The 17107-nt window shown below is 41.6% G+C and overlaps 1 protein-coding gene across 4 annotated transcripts in view; it reads right to left on the bottom strand.

Moving 5' to 3' along the window:
- The window catches only part of actn1 (actinin, alpha 1), a 58108-nt gene extending 50982 nt beyond the window's left edge, over positions 1 to 7126 (bottom strand). For all 4 annotated transcript variants that reach the window (XM_085343232.1, XM_085343234.1, XM_085343235.1 and 1 more), the window contains exon 1: positions 6768 to 7126. In XM_085343232.1, the coding sequence (XP_085199358.1) occupies positions 6768 to 6875 (108 nt within the window). In that variant the 5' untranslated portion in view covers positions 6876 to 7126. The remainder of the gene's footprint in view (positions 1 to 6767) is intronic.
- Positions 7127 to 17107: the final 9981 nt, after the last annotated feature.

Genomic DNA, 17107 nt, shown 5'->3' with positions numbered 1-17107 from the left:
GGGATCGGCAGTGTCGTCTCCACAGGAAAGCACCTTGACCCCAAAGCTCAGAGTTAATGCAGAATCTAAAAAGTCTGGGGTCTCAAAGAGGCTACAATAACATACACATAACAACAAACTGCAGTCTATGCAGCATTAATTGTCATTCATGAAACTTCAAATGAAGCAAAGCAGTCAAACGTATCCAAACCCGTGAAACTAAGTAATTAAAATTCACTGAACAATGGGTCTTGAAACTGTTTTAATGACCGATGGCTTGGGGTTGACTTCTATATACAACGTTTCTAAATTTGGAGCTAGAGAAAAGTCAAGAATTTGCATCAGGGCCTGGGCCTTTGGGAGCTGCTCAGATAAGAGCCTGGTAATTGCTCACATTTGACTTTTCAAACAGTGGATTCTTACAAACTAAGATGTACTGTTCAGCTGGATGAGGATAGATTAGCATGCACCTTCCTGAAACAAATAAAGGAGAAACTGTTCAGCGATGAGAATTTCACCGACAGCATGGAAATGTTTTTGCAGGCCAAGAACGGACGAGAAGTTGTGCAGCGGTCTGACCTTCTTTCTTCAGACAGCTGGGAACAACTCTCTCAGTCGCTGGCTCTCACTGCATGGTAACACACACACAGAGGAGATACATCCACAGTGCTGCACATGGCTATTCAGATATTCAAGTTTAAACTAATTCTTCCAGCAGCATCTGATCAGGAAAATCTGTATCCAAGGAAAAATTCAGGTGAAAAAAAACTAAACACTAAGCAATGCTCCAAATGCAGGGACCTAAAGCACACTCATGCCAGAAAAAAAGATCCCACCACAATGCCAGTGAGTTCTGAGAAAATACTCCTGCACTTCATAAGGAAACTAGACATAAAGTGGGAACTGACATTTGCCCCTCTGATTCCAGCACTCTTTACTTTGAACTAACAAAGTTTCATGCCTTTACCTTGCACAGTTGCAGTGTTATTTCCTTGACAAATCCAGTCAATATAAACTCAAAAAAGCCTGTGCGGTTGAAGAAAGAAGGTGTCGTCAGGTCTCAACTTTCCCCTGAAGACAAACACACACAGACTCACAAGATACAGACAATACCTACTTCATAGCATAGCTGGGAATCATGAAAACTCATTGAGTTACATCTAAGAACCATTAATGTCCAACTGTGTGCCAGTGCATCCAGTAGTTCTTCCAAAAATTATGAACTCAGTAAGGGAACATCACATAAGAAGCAATTAAAGTAAAAACAGCTCCTTCAATTTGACATTTCCTGGGCAAACAGTGACACCAGTCCTCCAACTAAAGCCCCAGCAGAATAAAACACCTTCTTGAGACGCAGAGTGGGGTTATGTAAGAGTCATTAGACACAGGTCAGTCTTCTGACACACCGTACATCCACCAAAAGCTTCAGGCCATAAAGAGGAGAGGGTTTCCTCCAGACTGAAAGCTTCTCATTAGCAGCAGATAACAAGATGTTTCAGCTAATTATGAAACAGACTCCATCAAACCCACATTGCGTTCACGCCGGATCAGTTTACAGGAAGATTTTACAAAAGAAGAAAGGAAGCAGTTTCATGGCAGGAATCTTGTTTTTGGTTTGAATCCCAAATGAGAAAACTGGAAGAAACATGGAAGACATTCAGTTTTTCATGGGAACGTGCATATGGCATTCAACAGGTTGACAGTAAATGCTTCTTTCATGAATAAAAATCTATTTCAGTCAAAATTATAAACACGTCTGTGTCATTAAACCACTGCATTTCAATTCAAGATAAAACATCTGCTCTTTAATATCTGGAATATAAAATTTGCACAACTCCTCTGAGCACACCCCTCCAGCTGAGCTAGGAGCACGCACATAAAACTTCCTATGATGGGGAGAGTGGATGATCCTGTGCGCTCTCAGCCTGGGTGTCAGCATGTGACCCCATCAATACAGAAAACGAGACAGAGCCCTGAGAGCCGTGACCGGGGTATCATGACTGCTTCTCCTGGGAGCCCCTGTTGGGATTTATAGTCTGGCGGCAGTAACCACAACAGTAGGATCCACCTGGGAGTTCCTGAGTCTTCTAATAAGATATCTTTCACTCACATATTGAATTTTGAGACTTTTTAGTGCTTCACGGGGAGCTGCAGCCACCCTGACAGATGACTAAGTGACTGAGAAAAGGATGCTGAACCGCCTCCTGCTGACAAACAGACAAAAGGTTGCTCACTTCCCTGAAGCATCTCTGAATCAGATAAAGGCCGCATCGGAGAAACGACCGGGACTTCACAGTCTCGCAATAGTTTTTTTTTTTTTGTTTTTTTTTTTTTAAAAGTCCTCTAAATATAAAGATACATCACAGAAATGGGAGAGTGGCTAACACATCCCAGCAACATGTCACATCTCGTCTTCTTAACCTTGGCAATAGCTCTCCAGGCTTTCTGAAGGTCTTTGGCTGCTTTTTCCACTGACGTCCAGTCTCGTAATCAGAATCATCAAGGGAAGAAAACTTTCCTAAGAAAGTTCAGGCTGCGTGAAGAATAAAGATCGCCATACCAAATACTGACTTTCAAGCTCATTAGCGCTTAAAACTCTGTTTTTACCTTATATTCTGTATTTAAATCCATGTTTACATACATATTAATAAATGTTTCCCATTTTCCTAGGAAGATATAAAGAACATTAACACAAATTCATCTTCCAAACTTGGAAACGGTTTAGGATAAACCAAGAAAATGTCTTTGCTTGTATTTTTTTGTAGCCTGTCTCACCCCAAGGAAGCGGATAACCTGAATTTGTTCACATGTTAAACCATGACTGTGGACATATTTTAACACTATAACTTTGACTATTGCACATTGTGCAAAGCACATGCTGGGAATGTTTTACCTCAAAGCTGGCTGAGCAACAACTCTTCCCATTGACTGTGTGTGTTTGTTTCTGTGTTTGTAGACCGGAAATAGTGCAAATATTATCCATATTATTAGATTGTATTGTATATTTAAACAAACTAAATTCACATGTGTAAATTTATGTTCCTAAACTGACCCTCACAAGTTACTGGCTCAAAATATCATTCAAGCGCTATGTACACAAACGATGATAAGCACATGTGAGTTTAATCATATGATTGAGTGCAGTCCTTGGTGGAAGTGGTCATCAGGGCTCAATGACAGGCCGCAGCAAGGAAAACATCACATGACACAGACGGGCAGTTTACTGAAAATGGAAAATAAATGTGACACACTCTTCAGCCTGCTCATGTTTTATGTAGTGAAGAGGAGCAACATTTCAGCACTTGACGCCTTGATCAGTGTGGAGAGCAGAGCTGCCTGGGAGACAGAAGAGAGGAAGGTGGGTGGCTGGAGGGTTTTTTTACTCTTTTGACATCCACCGCTTTGTCACCAACGATCTGACACTCTTCTCCTTTTGTTTAAAAAAAAAAAAAAAAAAAAACAGGGTTTGGAAAGGTGCATCATGGGAACAGAGGAATTTGATGACAGGAAGCATTTTGAGAGGTGGCCAGAGCTGACATTACACATCCTATTATGCAATGTAGCAAACAGCTGCCAGTGTGGAACAAAACACTCATCTCTTAAAGGTTTTCTTACTAGAAGTAAAACGTCACACCGTCATTCATGTGTTGAGTCAGTTTCCTGAGTGATGAAACTTGATGTTTTTTAGGACACGAGCAGCCAACAGACTTGCTTATTTACAGAACTAAAATATCCATGTATGGTGAAGGAAATCACTCAGCAGATCGCCACATGGGAAAATCTTTGAAATTTTTACTTCAGTTATTGAAATTATTGCTTATCAAATTAATCGTGCTACTTCTTCCAGAAGAGGTTGAGTGACTGTACGTGGATGTTGGTCAGGGTGCCGAATTGGGAAGTCTGCTGCCTGCGACAGCCACGCCCAGTGCTGATTGATCACAGTGGTGACTGATTCGCTTTACAGACACTTCCCACATATGCATCACACAGACAGGCAAGCCTCTGCAAAGCCTTCCTGGCCACATAGCACATGAACTCTCTGACATCACAATTCAGAGAAATCTATTGATCAGCACGCTGATTCTGCTGCCGGCAGTCATCACAAATTAAAGAGACACACCACTTTTCTGCTCTTTGCCTCAGAGAACAGGTATGCTCTGCGTCTGTCTCCACTTTATTGGCGAAGGTGAACAAATCGTGAGATCAGAGACTCTGATCTGTGACCTGGCTTGTAGAGTCTGGCCAGGGGAATGTGGGTGTGGGTTGGGAACACAGAGTTTAGGGGTGTGTGAGATGGGAAGTAGGAGGCGGGAGGTTTACAGGCAGATCTGGTGGAACGTGCTGCAGCTCATACCCTTATAAGGACAAACCTGGACAAATTAGCTAGAGCAGTTAACACCTGAACTCCACCTTCCAGCTACAGAAAAACAAAATGACCAAAAATTAAAGGAGCGCGACGATAAAGTTCACTCAGAGTGATCACTAAGGAATGTATCATGTGATAAAGGTGACAATATGTGAGCTTCATGTAACCTTTGGCAGAGGGCAGCAGACACCTGGGTATGCAAAGACATTAGGATTTCAAGATTAGAAGATATCTTTGTGCGTGGGAGTCAGGTTAAGACTTGTATCGGACTCCAAATATTTTAAGCACTCTCAGACACGCCAGGCTTTTGTGTGTGTGTGTTAGTGAATTGCAAAAGAGCCTGGAAAAAAGCCCTCACCTGTGTAATGTGCTCTTTTTTTGTACTTTTGCACTGTTAAAAAGTTTAAAAGACACTTGAACAGTAAAGAGACACCCAGCATGGACACATATGGCCACTTGGACCCAAAGAGAATTAATTTGGTTGTAAATTTTTATCCACCTAATTATCACATCTTGGTGGTCTGTATCAGTATCCAAACAACAGTGAGTTTAGATAACTCCAGTTATATTCTACAACAGCAAAAACCTTCAAATAATCAGCTATCGTTTCATTTTATGTTTAAGTACAGTGACCAACATCTTAGATGTTGAAGCACTTAAACACTAAGATCAGAATAAAGAAAGTTATGAGGGAGAGACTGAAAGGCTTCCTGGTTATCTGTACATCAGCAGTAGAGCTGATTGCTGAAGCTTGGGAGGAATTTTTCAGTGCTGCGTGCACACATGCACACGGAGAAGTGTGCACGCGTGTGACAGTTATCCATGCCCTCCTTGGGGCAAAGGACAGAGGTGCAGGCCTGCAGAGGAAGGTGGGGGCTGCTGTGATCCCTCTCAGTCTGCAATTGTGTCTGGTCAGACCTCAACATAACCCATCATCAGTGCTCTGTCAGACAAGGGGAAGTTTACATGAATAAATATCCTTGCTCTCTGCTGGATGATTAGATCAATGAGGGCCATGCAGGCACAGGAATGTGCAGGTTATCACAGGCAAGTGTTTCACCACAAATTCTGACTTGTTTGCGATATGGGCAGAACAAAACAGCCAGGTGAAACTTTCCCGTTTGTTGCATGATGACCTTTATATACCAAAAGCCCCTAAAGGAGCACCAGCAGGAGACAATTACCTACTGATGTCCGAAGCACTTCGGTCTACTGTTCACACCTGACATCAACCCCGCATACCTTTCCTTTACTTCCCCTTTATCTGCTCTCGACCGGTAGCAGCCTGCCGATGACATAATCCAGGAAACCAGAAGCCGAGAGCTTCGTAGAGCAAGAAAGAAACTCGGGGAGAAGTTTTCCAACAGCAGCGAGAGGGGCCGATTATTACCATTTTTGGGCACGCTTGCTCCCATCCAAGCCCAGCCCAAACCAAACCACAGCTTACTCAGATTCCACAGCGTTTTTCTTCCCCCTTTTTCAAAGCAGAGGACAAGTATGGGGAACAGGGAGGGGAAAAGTAGCACCCATTCTCGAAACAGACCATTCATATTCCATTTGGAAAACGAGCAGCAGCTGGGAGACGCGTGTAGAAGATCCGGACTTGTTAAGACGTCTTAAAGCTCTTTATTGAAAATATAAACCGTGTGCAGTTCGGGTTACAGCGCTCATAATCACTCAAAGGGGAAGAAAATTAGTGTCAGAAGTCAAATGGCTAACTTTCTATCACTGGTAATAACACCGCAAACAACTTCCTAACTAGAAACAAGTACTCCTTTGTTAGTGGCGCTAGAAAATACGTAGAATCCGCGCGTAAAATGGCTAAATAAAGGGGAGTCGGAGGGAATTATGGTGAGTTTACCCCCCTTCTCACACAAATACACTCCATCCCCGGGTTGTTAATCATGGCCTAATCCACGTCGCATCATAAGCCAGATGACAGGAGGGGCCAGCAGTCAAGCGCATGGCTGACATCTGTTGCGCTGAAAAAGTGGCCGTCCCGTCCGCCTTCTAATTGTCCCTCCTCATACGCTTTCCCTCCTGCTTCACGTAAAGTGCTGTTCCTACACACGGTCGCTATACGTCTACAGCTCTGCGGGATATCCGCAAGTCTCTCCGAGATCTGTAGACGAGAAAAGTTTTGGAGCCGTATTTAAAAGTACCCAAAGAAGCCGTACAGGTGATTTTGGCCGCGATAATGAGCCTGATAATTAAAGCAAGCCACTGCCAGCTGGTTTTTGGGGCTGCCGTTGGTTGTCTGCTGGCTCCACTAACGGATCGATCTGGAGCCAAAGTCGCCAAGTGCACATCCAAGCGGATGTGTGGCGATAATATTAATGAGCTGTGTTATTAGAGCCTAATTATTATCACAGGCAACAATCCCACTTCCGCACGGGAGACAGAAGGAAGTCAAAGCCCTTACCTTTCTCTGCTGCTTCTCCCATGCAGGATCCAAGAGGAGATCCCGATCCCAGTCATCTTCTTGTTGCATATAGTAATTTTCTTCATCATAGTGTTCCATATTATACATGTATATATAAAGCTTTATATATAGACGCTCTCTGCTTGTCTCGTAAGTCCTCCGGTCCTCGGCGAGGTGATGTTTTTTTACAGCAGCTCAGTCTAACTCTCCTCCACGCATTCAAGACGGTGTGTGGATGAAATTAACGGTCCACCCCCGGCTTCCCTCTCTCGCTCTCTTTTTCTCTCTCTCCCTCCAACTCTGCCTCTTTTCTTCTTCTTCTATCTGCTCTATTTTTTTCCCCAAGCAGGAGCATTCAGCCCTCAGTAGGCAGGTCTAGTATCGAGGAGCGACGGACGCAAGAACTTTGCCTCAGACAAATTGGAATCGATAGCAGACCCAGGAATCCGATTGGACGCCTCTGGGACTCAGAAACCGCCTCCCCGAAGCAGACTGGCTGCTTGGGCTGTCAGTGGTGAGGCTTTATAACCAAGGTTGACTGCCTGGGTCGAGCCAAATATCTTTCGGCCTGTAATCTGACTAAAACAAGTGTACTTTTTTTTTTTATTTCAATTGTTTTATTTAAATAATTAGAGGTAATAATCTTTCCGCAAGTCAAAGTATCAAAAAGTAAAATTAAAAGCTGTGCATTCAAAGTGAAGTAGAGGAAAGTAACCTAGAATCAGGGGCGTTTCTAGATATTTTTCTTTTTCAGCGGTGGGGGCTCCCCAGAAAATATTGAAAACAGAAATAAAATTATGGTAGAAAACAGGCATAGTAAACATGATTTTCGTGCTCATGTGCAGCCCTGTTTCCTGTTTCAGACTTCTTATGTGAAGAGTGGAGCTTCACAAGAAGGCATGTTGGATAATTGTTCTGCTAGGGAGAATTTAATGCATTTAAACTTTAAATGCATTAATGCAAGTAAAACCTATAATCCTACTTCAGTAGCTTAATAATGCACAGGTTGTATAATCCAAATATATTCCCAATATTTAATGCACGTATTATGTCCAGTAACACTTTTCAAAATGATATTATTGGATTATGATAACAGATTCATTGATGCATGTATCTCTTTAATGTTCCAGCTGTTGATGATTTTAATCACTTATTTATTGTTCTGTAGCTTGATCTACAATAAGGCAATTAATCTGCAAAAACACTAACTAACAAGACCTTTAAAATAATGCAATGCGGTAAAAGCAGAAAGTAGCATAATATGGAAAAACCACGTGTCTAAGTAACAGTACTCCAGTCCAGTAGCTTTGGTGGATGGGGCACCAGGGGACCAGTCATATTTTGGTAGGTTGTTTTGCAGAGTGCATTGCAGTTATACCAAATGCCACACTTTGAATTTAAAAGGCTATATAGGTATTAAAAGTAAAGTAGTCCCCTCATTATGCAGAATATCATGTACTGGTACTGCTTTAAATGTTTTCATTATTGTTCAGGCAGTAACACATAAGCAGGATATCTTTAAAAATATTTACTACATTTATATTTTAAGCAAACTGGAATTATTTGTGTGACTGTAAAGCAAACATAAAGGAGTGGTTTCAAAGAGGGCTGCATTCATGTTGTGGTGTTGTGTTAAAAATTTCGGTCACTATTGAGATGCTTTCCAACAGTTTTGATATTATCCAGCAGGAACGAAGCTCCTCTTTCAATCTGTTTAGTCATAAGTTGGGATCCAATGACATGAACCAACTCCAACTAAAGTTTGGAGAAAATATTTGACATCCAAGAGGAGGTCATAAGATCGTACAGTCGCTTAAAAATGAAAAGAAGCACAATCCAAGAGAGATCATGCATAAATAATAAAATCATTGCCAAAACTGATGCCTGTTCACACATCACACTTGGCAAATGCAAAGAATGATGCAAAGTGTGGATGAATGAAACCAGTCTGACACTCCATGCAAACGTGTTGTAAATTAGTGAGTGTGGACAAAGAAAAAAATGGTCCTACTAAACAGGGACAATTCTGTGGCTCAGAAACACTTCAGAAATTAGCATCTGTGACACAGTTCACTTAGCCATCCACAACTGAGAGTTAAAGTTAAAGAAAGTTGATTTTAGTGACTTTGAATCTGGTATGGTTATTGGACCGAGTTTTTCAGAAACTGCTGATCTACTAAGAGCTGAGCTCACTGCATTCAAATGGCCTTCACAGTCACCAGATCTCAATCCAACAGATCACCTTTGGGAAGTGGCGGAACAGAAACTTCTCATCATGGATGTGCAGCTTACAAATCTGGAGCAACTGTGTGATGCTATCATGTTAACCAAAATTAGAAAGGTGCAGAATGTTTTCTGCACCTTTGTAATTCTATGCCACAAAGAATTAAGTCCATTCTTAAGTCCAACCTGGTATGAGCAAGGTTGGATAACAATGAGATGTAAAAACAACAAAATTAAATCCAACATCATGCTATAAAAATAATAGATTATTGGACAAGGTGGGTAAGGGGGTTCCTTTTGTCTGAGCCCCAGTGCTGCTAATCTCATAATCCATCTATTTACTACAGTATGAGAGCTGTGAGTAGAAAGATGAGTCACCACAAAGCTCCTGCAAACATGTGAAGAGATGGCCAAGTCTGTCTGCCTTGTAAGGTAAAACCGGCTATATCTTTCTCTGTCTCTCTCTCTCACACACACACACACACACACACACACACACACACACACACACACACACACACACACACACACACACACACACACACACACACACACACAATGCAGGAAAGCGGGATAGACCTGACAGTCTGGAGAAAGTGGAGCTCTTCCATATATGGACAACCTTCCAGTGGTAAGTGTTTGGAAAAGTGATGTCACAGTCAGAGAGCAGGCTGCCAGCTCACTGCCTGCAGTCCCCAGCCAAAAGGAAGCTGCCTGCCACTGCTCTGCACCTACAAAGGAGCAGAAAGAGGCATGCAGCAGCAGCTCTGTGGCTCAAAGATGGAGGCAGTTGGCTGCAGCTTTTACTAAAGAGTTTGGACTCATACACACTCCCATTAGCTAATTAGCCTACAGCCATTTGAAGAGCAAAGCAATTCATTACATTTACTTTTAATATAATTCCAGAAACAGCTGGCTAAAAGGTGAAACAGTGGTTATTATCTATGTGAACTAACTCTGTTTGATAAGTCATTTGCAGACTAATGATTTAATTAAGAAAGCAGAGCCTGCAGCCACACCGTTTGCATCTTCAGGTCTTGAAGCTAACAGTTATATGCTATCCAATGTTAGTAAGCTGATACTATATTTAGCATGCCTGTGTAGGTTCTCAAAGTCAGGGCTAAAATTCAAAGCAACTGGACTTCTTCCCCCACTCCTAAATTTTGGATCACATGAGCCAAGATCTAAATCTTGGGGCATTCAATTTGAATTTAGAAATCCGAAATACCAAGTTCCCAATCAGAATTTTCAACTGGAAACCCCTCCCACTTGAGTTGGAGTTCCAACTCCAAAAGTCAGAGTAATGCTACCCCACCCCAGACTCCACAACCCAAGATGACAGCAGTGCACATAAACAGCAGTAAAATTCTACAAAGTCTGTACTGCTACTGTTGTATATTACTCACAACACAGACCAGCTGCTATCCATGAGTGTGCTGAAGCACAAACAAGTGTTACACCATATTGTTAGTGAGCATGGCTCTAGTGGTGCAGTGGTTAACATGTTCATTTAGCAATCAAAAAGGCATCTACTTCAGTTTCACCCAGAGATGAAAATTCTCTTTAGGGTTGTGTCTGGAAGGGCATCTGGTGTAAAAAGCTACCTTTGTGGAAAGGAAGGAGCTGAAAGTAGCCATCAAGCTGTATTGCTAGTAATGCATAACTGGCTCTGCTTTGCTAAGGAGCAGTCAACGTGCGAATGATGGGGAAAGAGATTTCAAGAGTGCATTATAGGTGGCTGATATTTTGTGTCCTATAGGGCACCACCTCTTTTCAGCGATGGTGTCCTTTCTCCTTTAGGTGCAGATTTAAAGCTCAGTCTTGCTTTGAGGAGCTGTTTCTATGTAAAGGCCCAAACTCTCTTGCACAGCATATGTTTTATTGTTTAGCTTGTTTGTGTATTTTGTCCTTGGGATGAACCAGATTTTGTCTGAGGCTGTTGCTGGGTCTGAAGCACGCCGAATGTGATGTTTGGACAAAATTTTGAGTTTTTCCGACAAACCTGCCACATAAAGAACGCCAGTGTTGTTCCTCCTGCTGTTCTGCTTCTCCCTGGTTAATATCTTTTCCAAGGCCAAGTTTAATAACCACATATTTTAAGTGCTCTCTTAATGTGCTGTGTGTCCCTTTTCTGTCCCTCGTGCCTAAGAGGAAACACTCTCTGCTCAGCAGTGCGAGGTCATGATAACCAAGTTTTTGTTCCAGTGGGCGGTGGGAGTCCGAGAGTTTTTATATCTGAAGAAGTCTCTCAGATAAGACGTGAACTAAAAAAAGGAACTCTGGTTGCTTTCAATTAAAGGACCAGAACACACAATGCAGCCAAAATGATGGGAAAGTATATTTTGACCCTGAAGGGAAGTTGAGATTACTTATGACAAGCTTCTCAGTCTCTTTCCAGTTTTATGATGTCCTCCTCTTGTAACATGAACAAGCTTTCCAAACTTTGAGAATGATAGTGAAATCAGCTAAAGTGTGAAAAAAATCCTACCTGGAAAAAAAAAAAAAAAAGAGCATTTAAGAGGACATTTGTTATTAATGGATGCTGCTGCTATCAAATTCATGGAAAAAAGAAAGTAGACATTCTTTAAATTCTATGATTTCACATTTCTCAACGTAATAAAACAAATCATCTTGTCCTTAGCAGGTTTTATAATAGATAAATACAGCCTCGCTGTGTCAATCAAATAAACTTCCTCAGAGAGTGTGAGCTCCTCTATAAAACACAGATGTTTTGGCAGCTTTCTAGTCTGGAGCATCCAGATATGTGTTGTTCTCAAGGTCTTTCCAAACAACTTGAAGTCCACCATTCCACAGCGAAAAAGAATATAAACAAGTGGAAAACATTCAAGACGGTTACCAGTCTTCACAGGAGTAGATGTCCCAATTTCACCCCAAGGTCAGACTATGCAACACTGCAAAAACAAACAAAAAAACAAACAAACAAAAACAAAAAAAAATCCAATCCAAGAGCTACATCTCAGACTCCCCAGGCCTAAGTCAGCATGTTAAATGCTAAACTCCACAAAAGCACAATTAGAAAAAGACTGAACAAGTATGGCTTGTTTGGACAGGATTACCAAGAGAAAGTGTCATCTGTCTAAAAAGAACTGCTTAGATTTGCAAAGCTGCAAGGGATGAAACCACAATACCTCTGCAACAAAATTTTAGACAGATGTGACTGATTTCTGTCCATAATGCACATCACCATGTTTAGTGAAAACCAAAAACATAGCATATTAGCACAAACACCTCAAACCAACTGTCAGCACGGCAGTGGTGGTGTGACGATTTGGGCTTTTTTTGCAGTCACATGACCCGGGCACCTTGAAGTCATCGACTTGACCATGAACTCCGCTATAGAGGAGAGAGTTTGTCTGGCAGCTATAGCTTGGCTGAAATTGGGTCATTGCAACACGACAATGATCTCAAGTACAGCACTAAAGAAAAAAAATGAAGGCGCTGCAATGGCCAGTCAAAGTCCAAACCTCAACATGATTAAAATGCTGTGGTGGGACCTTAAAAGTGCTGTGTATAAACAGATGCCTGCAAACCTCAATGAACTGAATCCCATTGAAAAGAAGCCAAAATTCCTCGAGAGTGACGTGAGAGACTGACAAAGTCTGCTGAAGGTGGTTTTACCAGCTGTGGCATTATGGGGTGTACTTTTCACACTCTGTTGCAGTATTTTGACTTAACTTTTCTTTGATAAATAATAACATCCAATATGCCATATAGTGTTGTCCATCTAAAGTTGGATTTAAATCATTTTAGAATCTGGTAAGGACGAGACAATTTTTATTATGACCTGAAACCTTAGACTTGAAAGAGGGAGTATTTTATTTTATTCTCCAAAAATCAGGACACTTTAAGTTGTTGAGCCATTTCAAACTAGTGAACTGACCAACATTGTGATCTCTACAGCTATACTGCTAGCAGGGCTAATAAGGTTTCTATTTTTATGCTTTAAAATACAGCCAAAACTAATAGAAGTCCACCCCAGAGAGCAGCAACAGGAGCTCTAATTGGCCGTCTGACAAAAGAGGCTCGTCCTCTCAGTGCTGCAAATGATGGCTTATTAAACGCATCAGTTAACCCATTCTAATTAACCGCTGAAATATGTATAATTACTCTGGTGGCACACTCCACGCCACACAGTTTGGGTGGGCAGACAAGGGGAATTTCTGTGCGGTCCGACTGCTTGACGTCAACATTCAGCAGAATCCCAGAATATCTTCTGAAGAGTTAGTGGTGCAAAGACGCTCGGGCCTGCTTTCTGAGGCACACGGGTCATGTGAAGAGCTGGTGCGTTTGGCTCAGTCTGGTCTCTGGCAAGTTCCCAAGGTATTCCAGTCATGTCGGGAGGGGAATTCTTAAATAGCTGTCCTTGCTGTTAAAGCTGAGCCATGTATGGGATACTGCAGCACAACCATGATAATCCTATTGAGTTGTACATGTGTTTGGGTTTGTGGTCAAACATCAGGAGCCAAAACACCATCTGGGATCAAAAGAAACATACTGCAGGAACAGGATAGAGAACAGCACGACTCGGTCCAAAACAAAAGGTTGGTGCTTTTAGCGTACAGATTTGCAGCAACTTGCAGGAGCTGATTTTAACTGAGAGCTCAGGATCAAAAAAACGACATTGGACAAAGCTCCTAAAAACATGGTTTAAAATCTGTACCTCTTAAACAAAGCAGGACCAGTGTCCTTGGATAATTATGCCTGCAATAGGCCAAGTTTTTAGGCAACTTATCTGAATAAATCTAAAAAGGCTTAGCAGCTCAATTAGATTGATGTTATGAATTAGAAAGTTGCCACCTTGAACAGTGGCTAATGCAGTTTGCAGATTTAAACCAGGGGAAAAAGTGTTTATTGCCTGTAATGTCAGACCTACAGAAATCTCATATTTCAAGCATTCAACAGCCTGATTATGCCATTGAGACTGAATTTAGTTGGTTTTAATTGGACTGAGTTTCCAATAAATATATATATGGAGATATTGCTAAATCCTTACTTGATGATGAGAAAGACAAAATATGCAAGATGCATTGAATATTTCTTTTTCAGTCACCTTTCTAAATCAACATGTGTTAATAAACCTCTCTGCATTGAATCACACTTGTTAATCTCTGTTTCTATTCCAAGGCATGTCTTTTATCCTGTTTTCCTTCTCTCACCCCAACTGGTTGCAGCAGATGGCCCCGCCCCTCCCTTAGCTGGGAGGTTTCTTCCTGTTAAAAGGGAGTTTTTCCTTCCCACTATCGCCAAAGTGCTTGCTCATACCGGGTCATATGATTTCTGTATTTTTTCTTTGTATATATTATTGTAGAGTCTACCTTACAATATAAAGCACCTTGAGGCAACTGTTGCTGTGATTTGGCGCAATATAAATAAAATTGAATTGAAAATATAGAAATCCCTCATCAGAAACGACCAAAACTGTCAGAAAAAGATGTTTTGTGTAAGAGCATAACACTCCACAAGGAGGCTAATGGGAAAATTAGATTTTCAAGACTTTTATGTAACTTAAACTGACACGGTGTCTCCTCCCAGGCCAGTACAATACATGTGATTAAACCCATTCCTGCTCCAGTGGAAGTCCTCAAAGGCTTTGGCTCGAGTGGCCCTCTATGAGGGAAGGAAAGGGAACAGAGAGCCAGTTAACCTTCCCTGAACAAATACAGATAAAGAGTTCACAAACAAGTGCAGTTCTCCTCCTAATGTGACCACCCAAGGACACTTGAGTTTTCTGTGACGTGTGTGACCTTTTTCGGGTTTCTTAACTGTCCACATAATTTAGATTGACATCAATGTGTGAAACAGTACAATTAGCTCATAAAACAGGGAAAGCCCCCGTGTGTGCCTGTAGTCTGTAATTAATCATTAAGCCACATGCACCCAGCAGGCGCACGCCTAGCAAAACAGAAACAGCTCCAAAGCATATAATATTGCAACTTGAATACTTGTACGAGGAGAAGCATGGGTTAAACGAGGGTGTCTACTTCCTGCAGATAAGTGACAGCCAGTAGTAAGAAGAAAAGGAAATTATTTTGACAAGAAAGCTGTGCAGGCAGCTCGATAAGCCTGCCCTCAGATTACCACTTCACCACCAGCCCGAGACTGTGATGCCTTGTGTTGTGCTTTCTTTTGTAATCTTTCTCGACAGCTGCCGGTGAGCCCTCTGTTAGTCTGCTTTCGCCTGGCAGAAGAGTCTCATCGTTCAAGCGGAGACAGGATGCCAGTTTCCTCAGAAAATAATGACGTTGCATGCTTCATGGACAATCGCTACACTGTTAGAAGAGCTGAGTGGTAGTCAGAGGGGGCGTGGTGTGGCTATCTGCTGAAAATATTTGGGCATATGCTAAAATAGACTCTCCTTTTTGTCTATTTCTGGCAAAAAAAAGCTCTAAAATCTACCTTAAAGTTCCTGCTCAGCACCAAACATCTGACTAACACAGCTGCTTTAGACACAGTGAACCAACCAAGTCCATTTTTGGAGATGGTAGAGACCAAAAACAGAGCTACAGGAGTGTGACGAGACCATTTATATGAATGATAATGTTGTTCTGCAATGCTGGATATACAGAACTTTCTCATATCGGGTTAAAAATGTCATGCTTTACCTCCTGGGCTGCTGATTGATGTCTACATTACAGTTTAAAGAACACAAATATAATTTATTGTATGCGAAAAAATCTTGGTGTTTGAAAAACGGACAGTTTCTGTGTATAAAGAATGTGATTGTGGGGACACTGTGTTTAGGGAAAGATTCATTAAGTGAAGCTTAATACAAACAAGAAAATCTCAGGATCTGAGTCCATCTCTTGTCTACCTCATTTTGGTGGCATGTTGCTTGGCACTAAAGGGTACAAGCCAGATGGGTGACAGCTGTGGCAGAAACCACGACCTGTATCAGAAAGACAATCTAATTGTTTCTAAATGTGAATCCTCACAGTAGCCTGAAAGGCAGAAAACTGCATTACTCATCTTCTTCCGAGCATAAAAACATATTGTGGTAATTATCCAAGTCCATACAAAACTTCCAAAGCCATAATGAGTATCCCACATGGCTGTTTTAAACTTTCTAATGCTGGTTTCCCGGCTGGTATCTAAGCAGCACGAGGCTTAATGAGTCTACTGCTGTGAAACGATTTCAAAACTATTTCAAAAGACGATACAGGAACAAAAACAAATTGCCTATTAATTGCAGTACAGCTTTTTCAAAGTATCTTGATCATGTCCATGACTGAGCTGGCATTTTAGGTCTTGTAAATAATAAAAAAGGTCTAATTACTCAAATTATATATACCTGATATGGCTGTTTATATATAGCCAGATCCCTAGAAATCTGCATTTCTGATGTTTTTGGGGGGGGGGGGGATTATGCTCCAATGGAAGCTATTGATGTAAAACTTACCATTTATGAAACACTACTGCCTTTAATGACTACTTTTATTACTTTTCCCCAAATCTTTCTGTTAGCACAGAGTTTGTCAAAATGTTGACCAGCTGGGAAAGCAACCTTTTAAATATACTCAAAGGTAGACATGGCCAAAGTACAATAAATTGTCAATGATCAGTCATACAATAAAGTGTAAAGGTAAGCAACAAACAAGCTATTCTGAAGCTTTTGATTGGTCAATGTGTTGTACGCGGATAGTGGGAACAGCAGAGAAGATCATCGGGGTCTCTCTCCCCTCTATTGAGGACATCTACACCACATGATGCATTCGCAAAGCCACCAGCATTGTGGCTGATCGGACACACCCCTCTCACACACTCTTCACACTCCTGCCATCTGGAAAAAGGTACCGAAGCATTCGGGCACACACATCCAGACTGTGCAACAGCTTTTTTCCACAAGCCATCCGTCTCCTCAGCAAAAAGGGACTGACTGATAAACACGCACACATACACACATACACACACAAACATTATCACTCAGCTTAACTCAACTACCTCAAAACATTGAGACTGGACTGACTAATCAACACAAGTGCAAACATACTGACCTACACCACCAAACCATCGTACACACCAACCTGTAAATGCTCTTTTGCACAATATTATTACTGGACTTTCTGCACTAACTTCTGCACTTCCTAATTTTTGCTGCT

The sequence above is a fragment of the Diplotaxodon limnothrissa genome, linkage group LG19 (genome assembly GCF_057381915.1).
Source record: "Diplotaxodon limnothrissa isolate DT_005_m linkage group LG19, D_limnothrissa_male_GT1.1, whole genome shotgun sequence".
Lineage (NCBI taxonomy): Eukaryota > Metazoa > Chordata > Actinopteri > Cichliformes > Cichlidae > Diplotaxodon > Diplotaxodon limnothrissa.
This window is presented reverse-complemented; position numbering and strand designations above follow the sequence as displayed.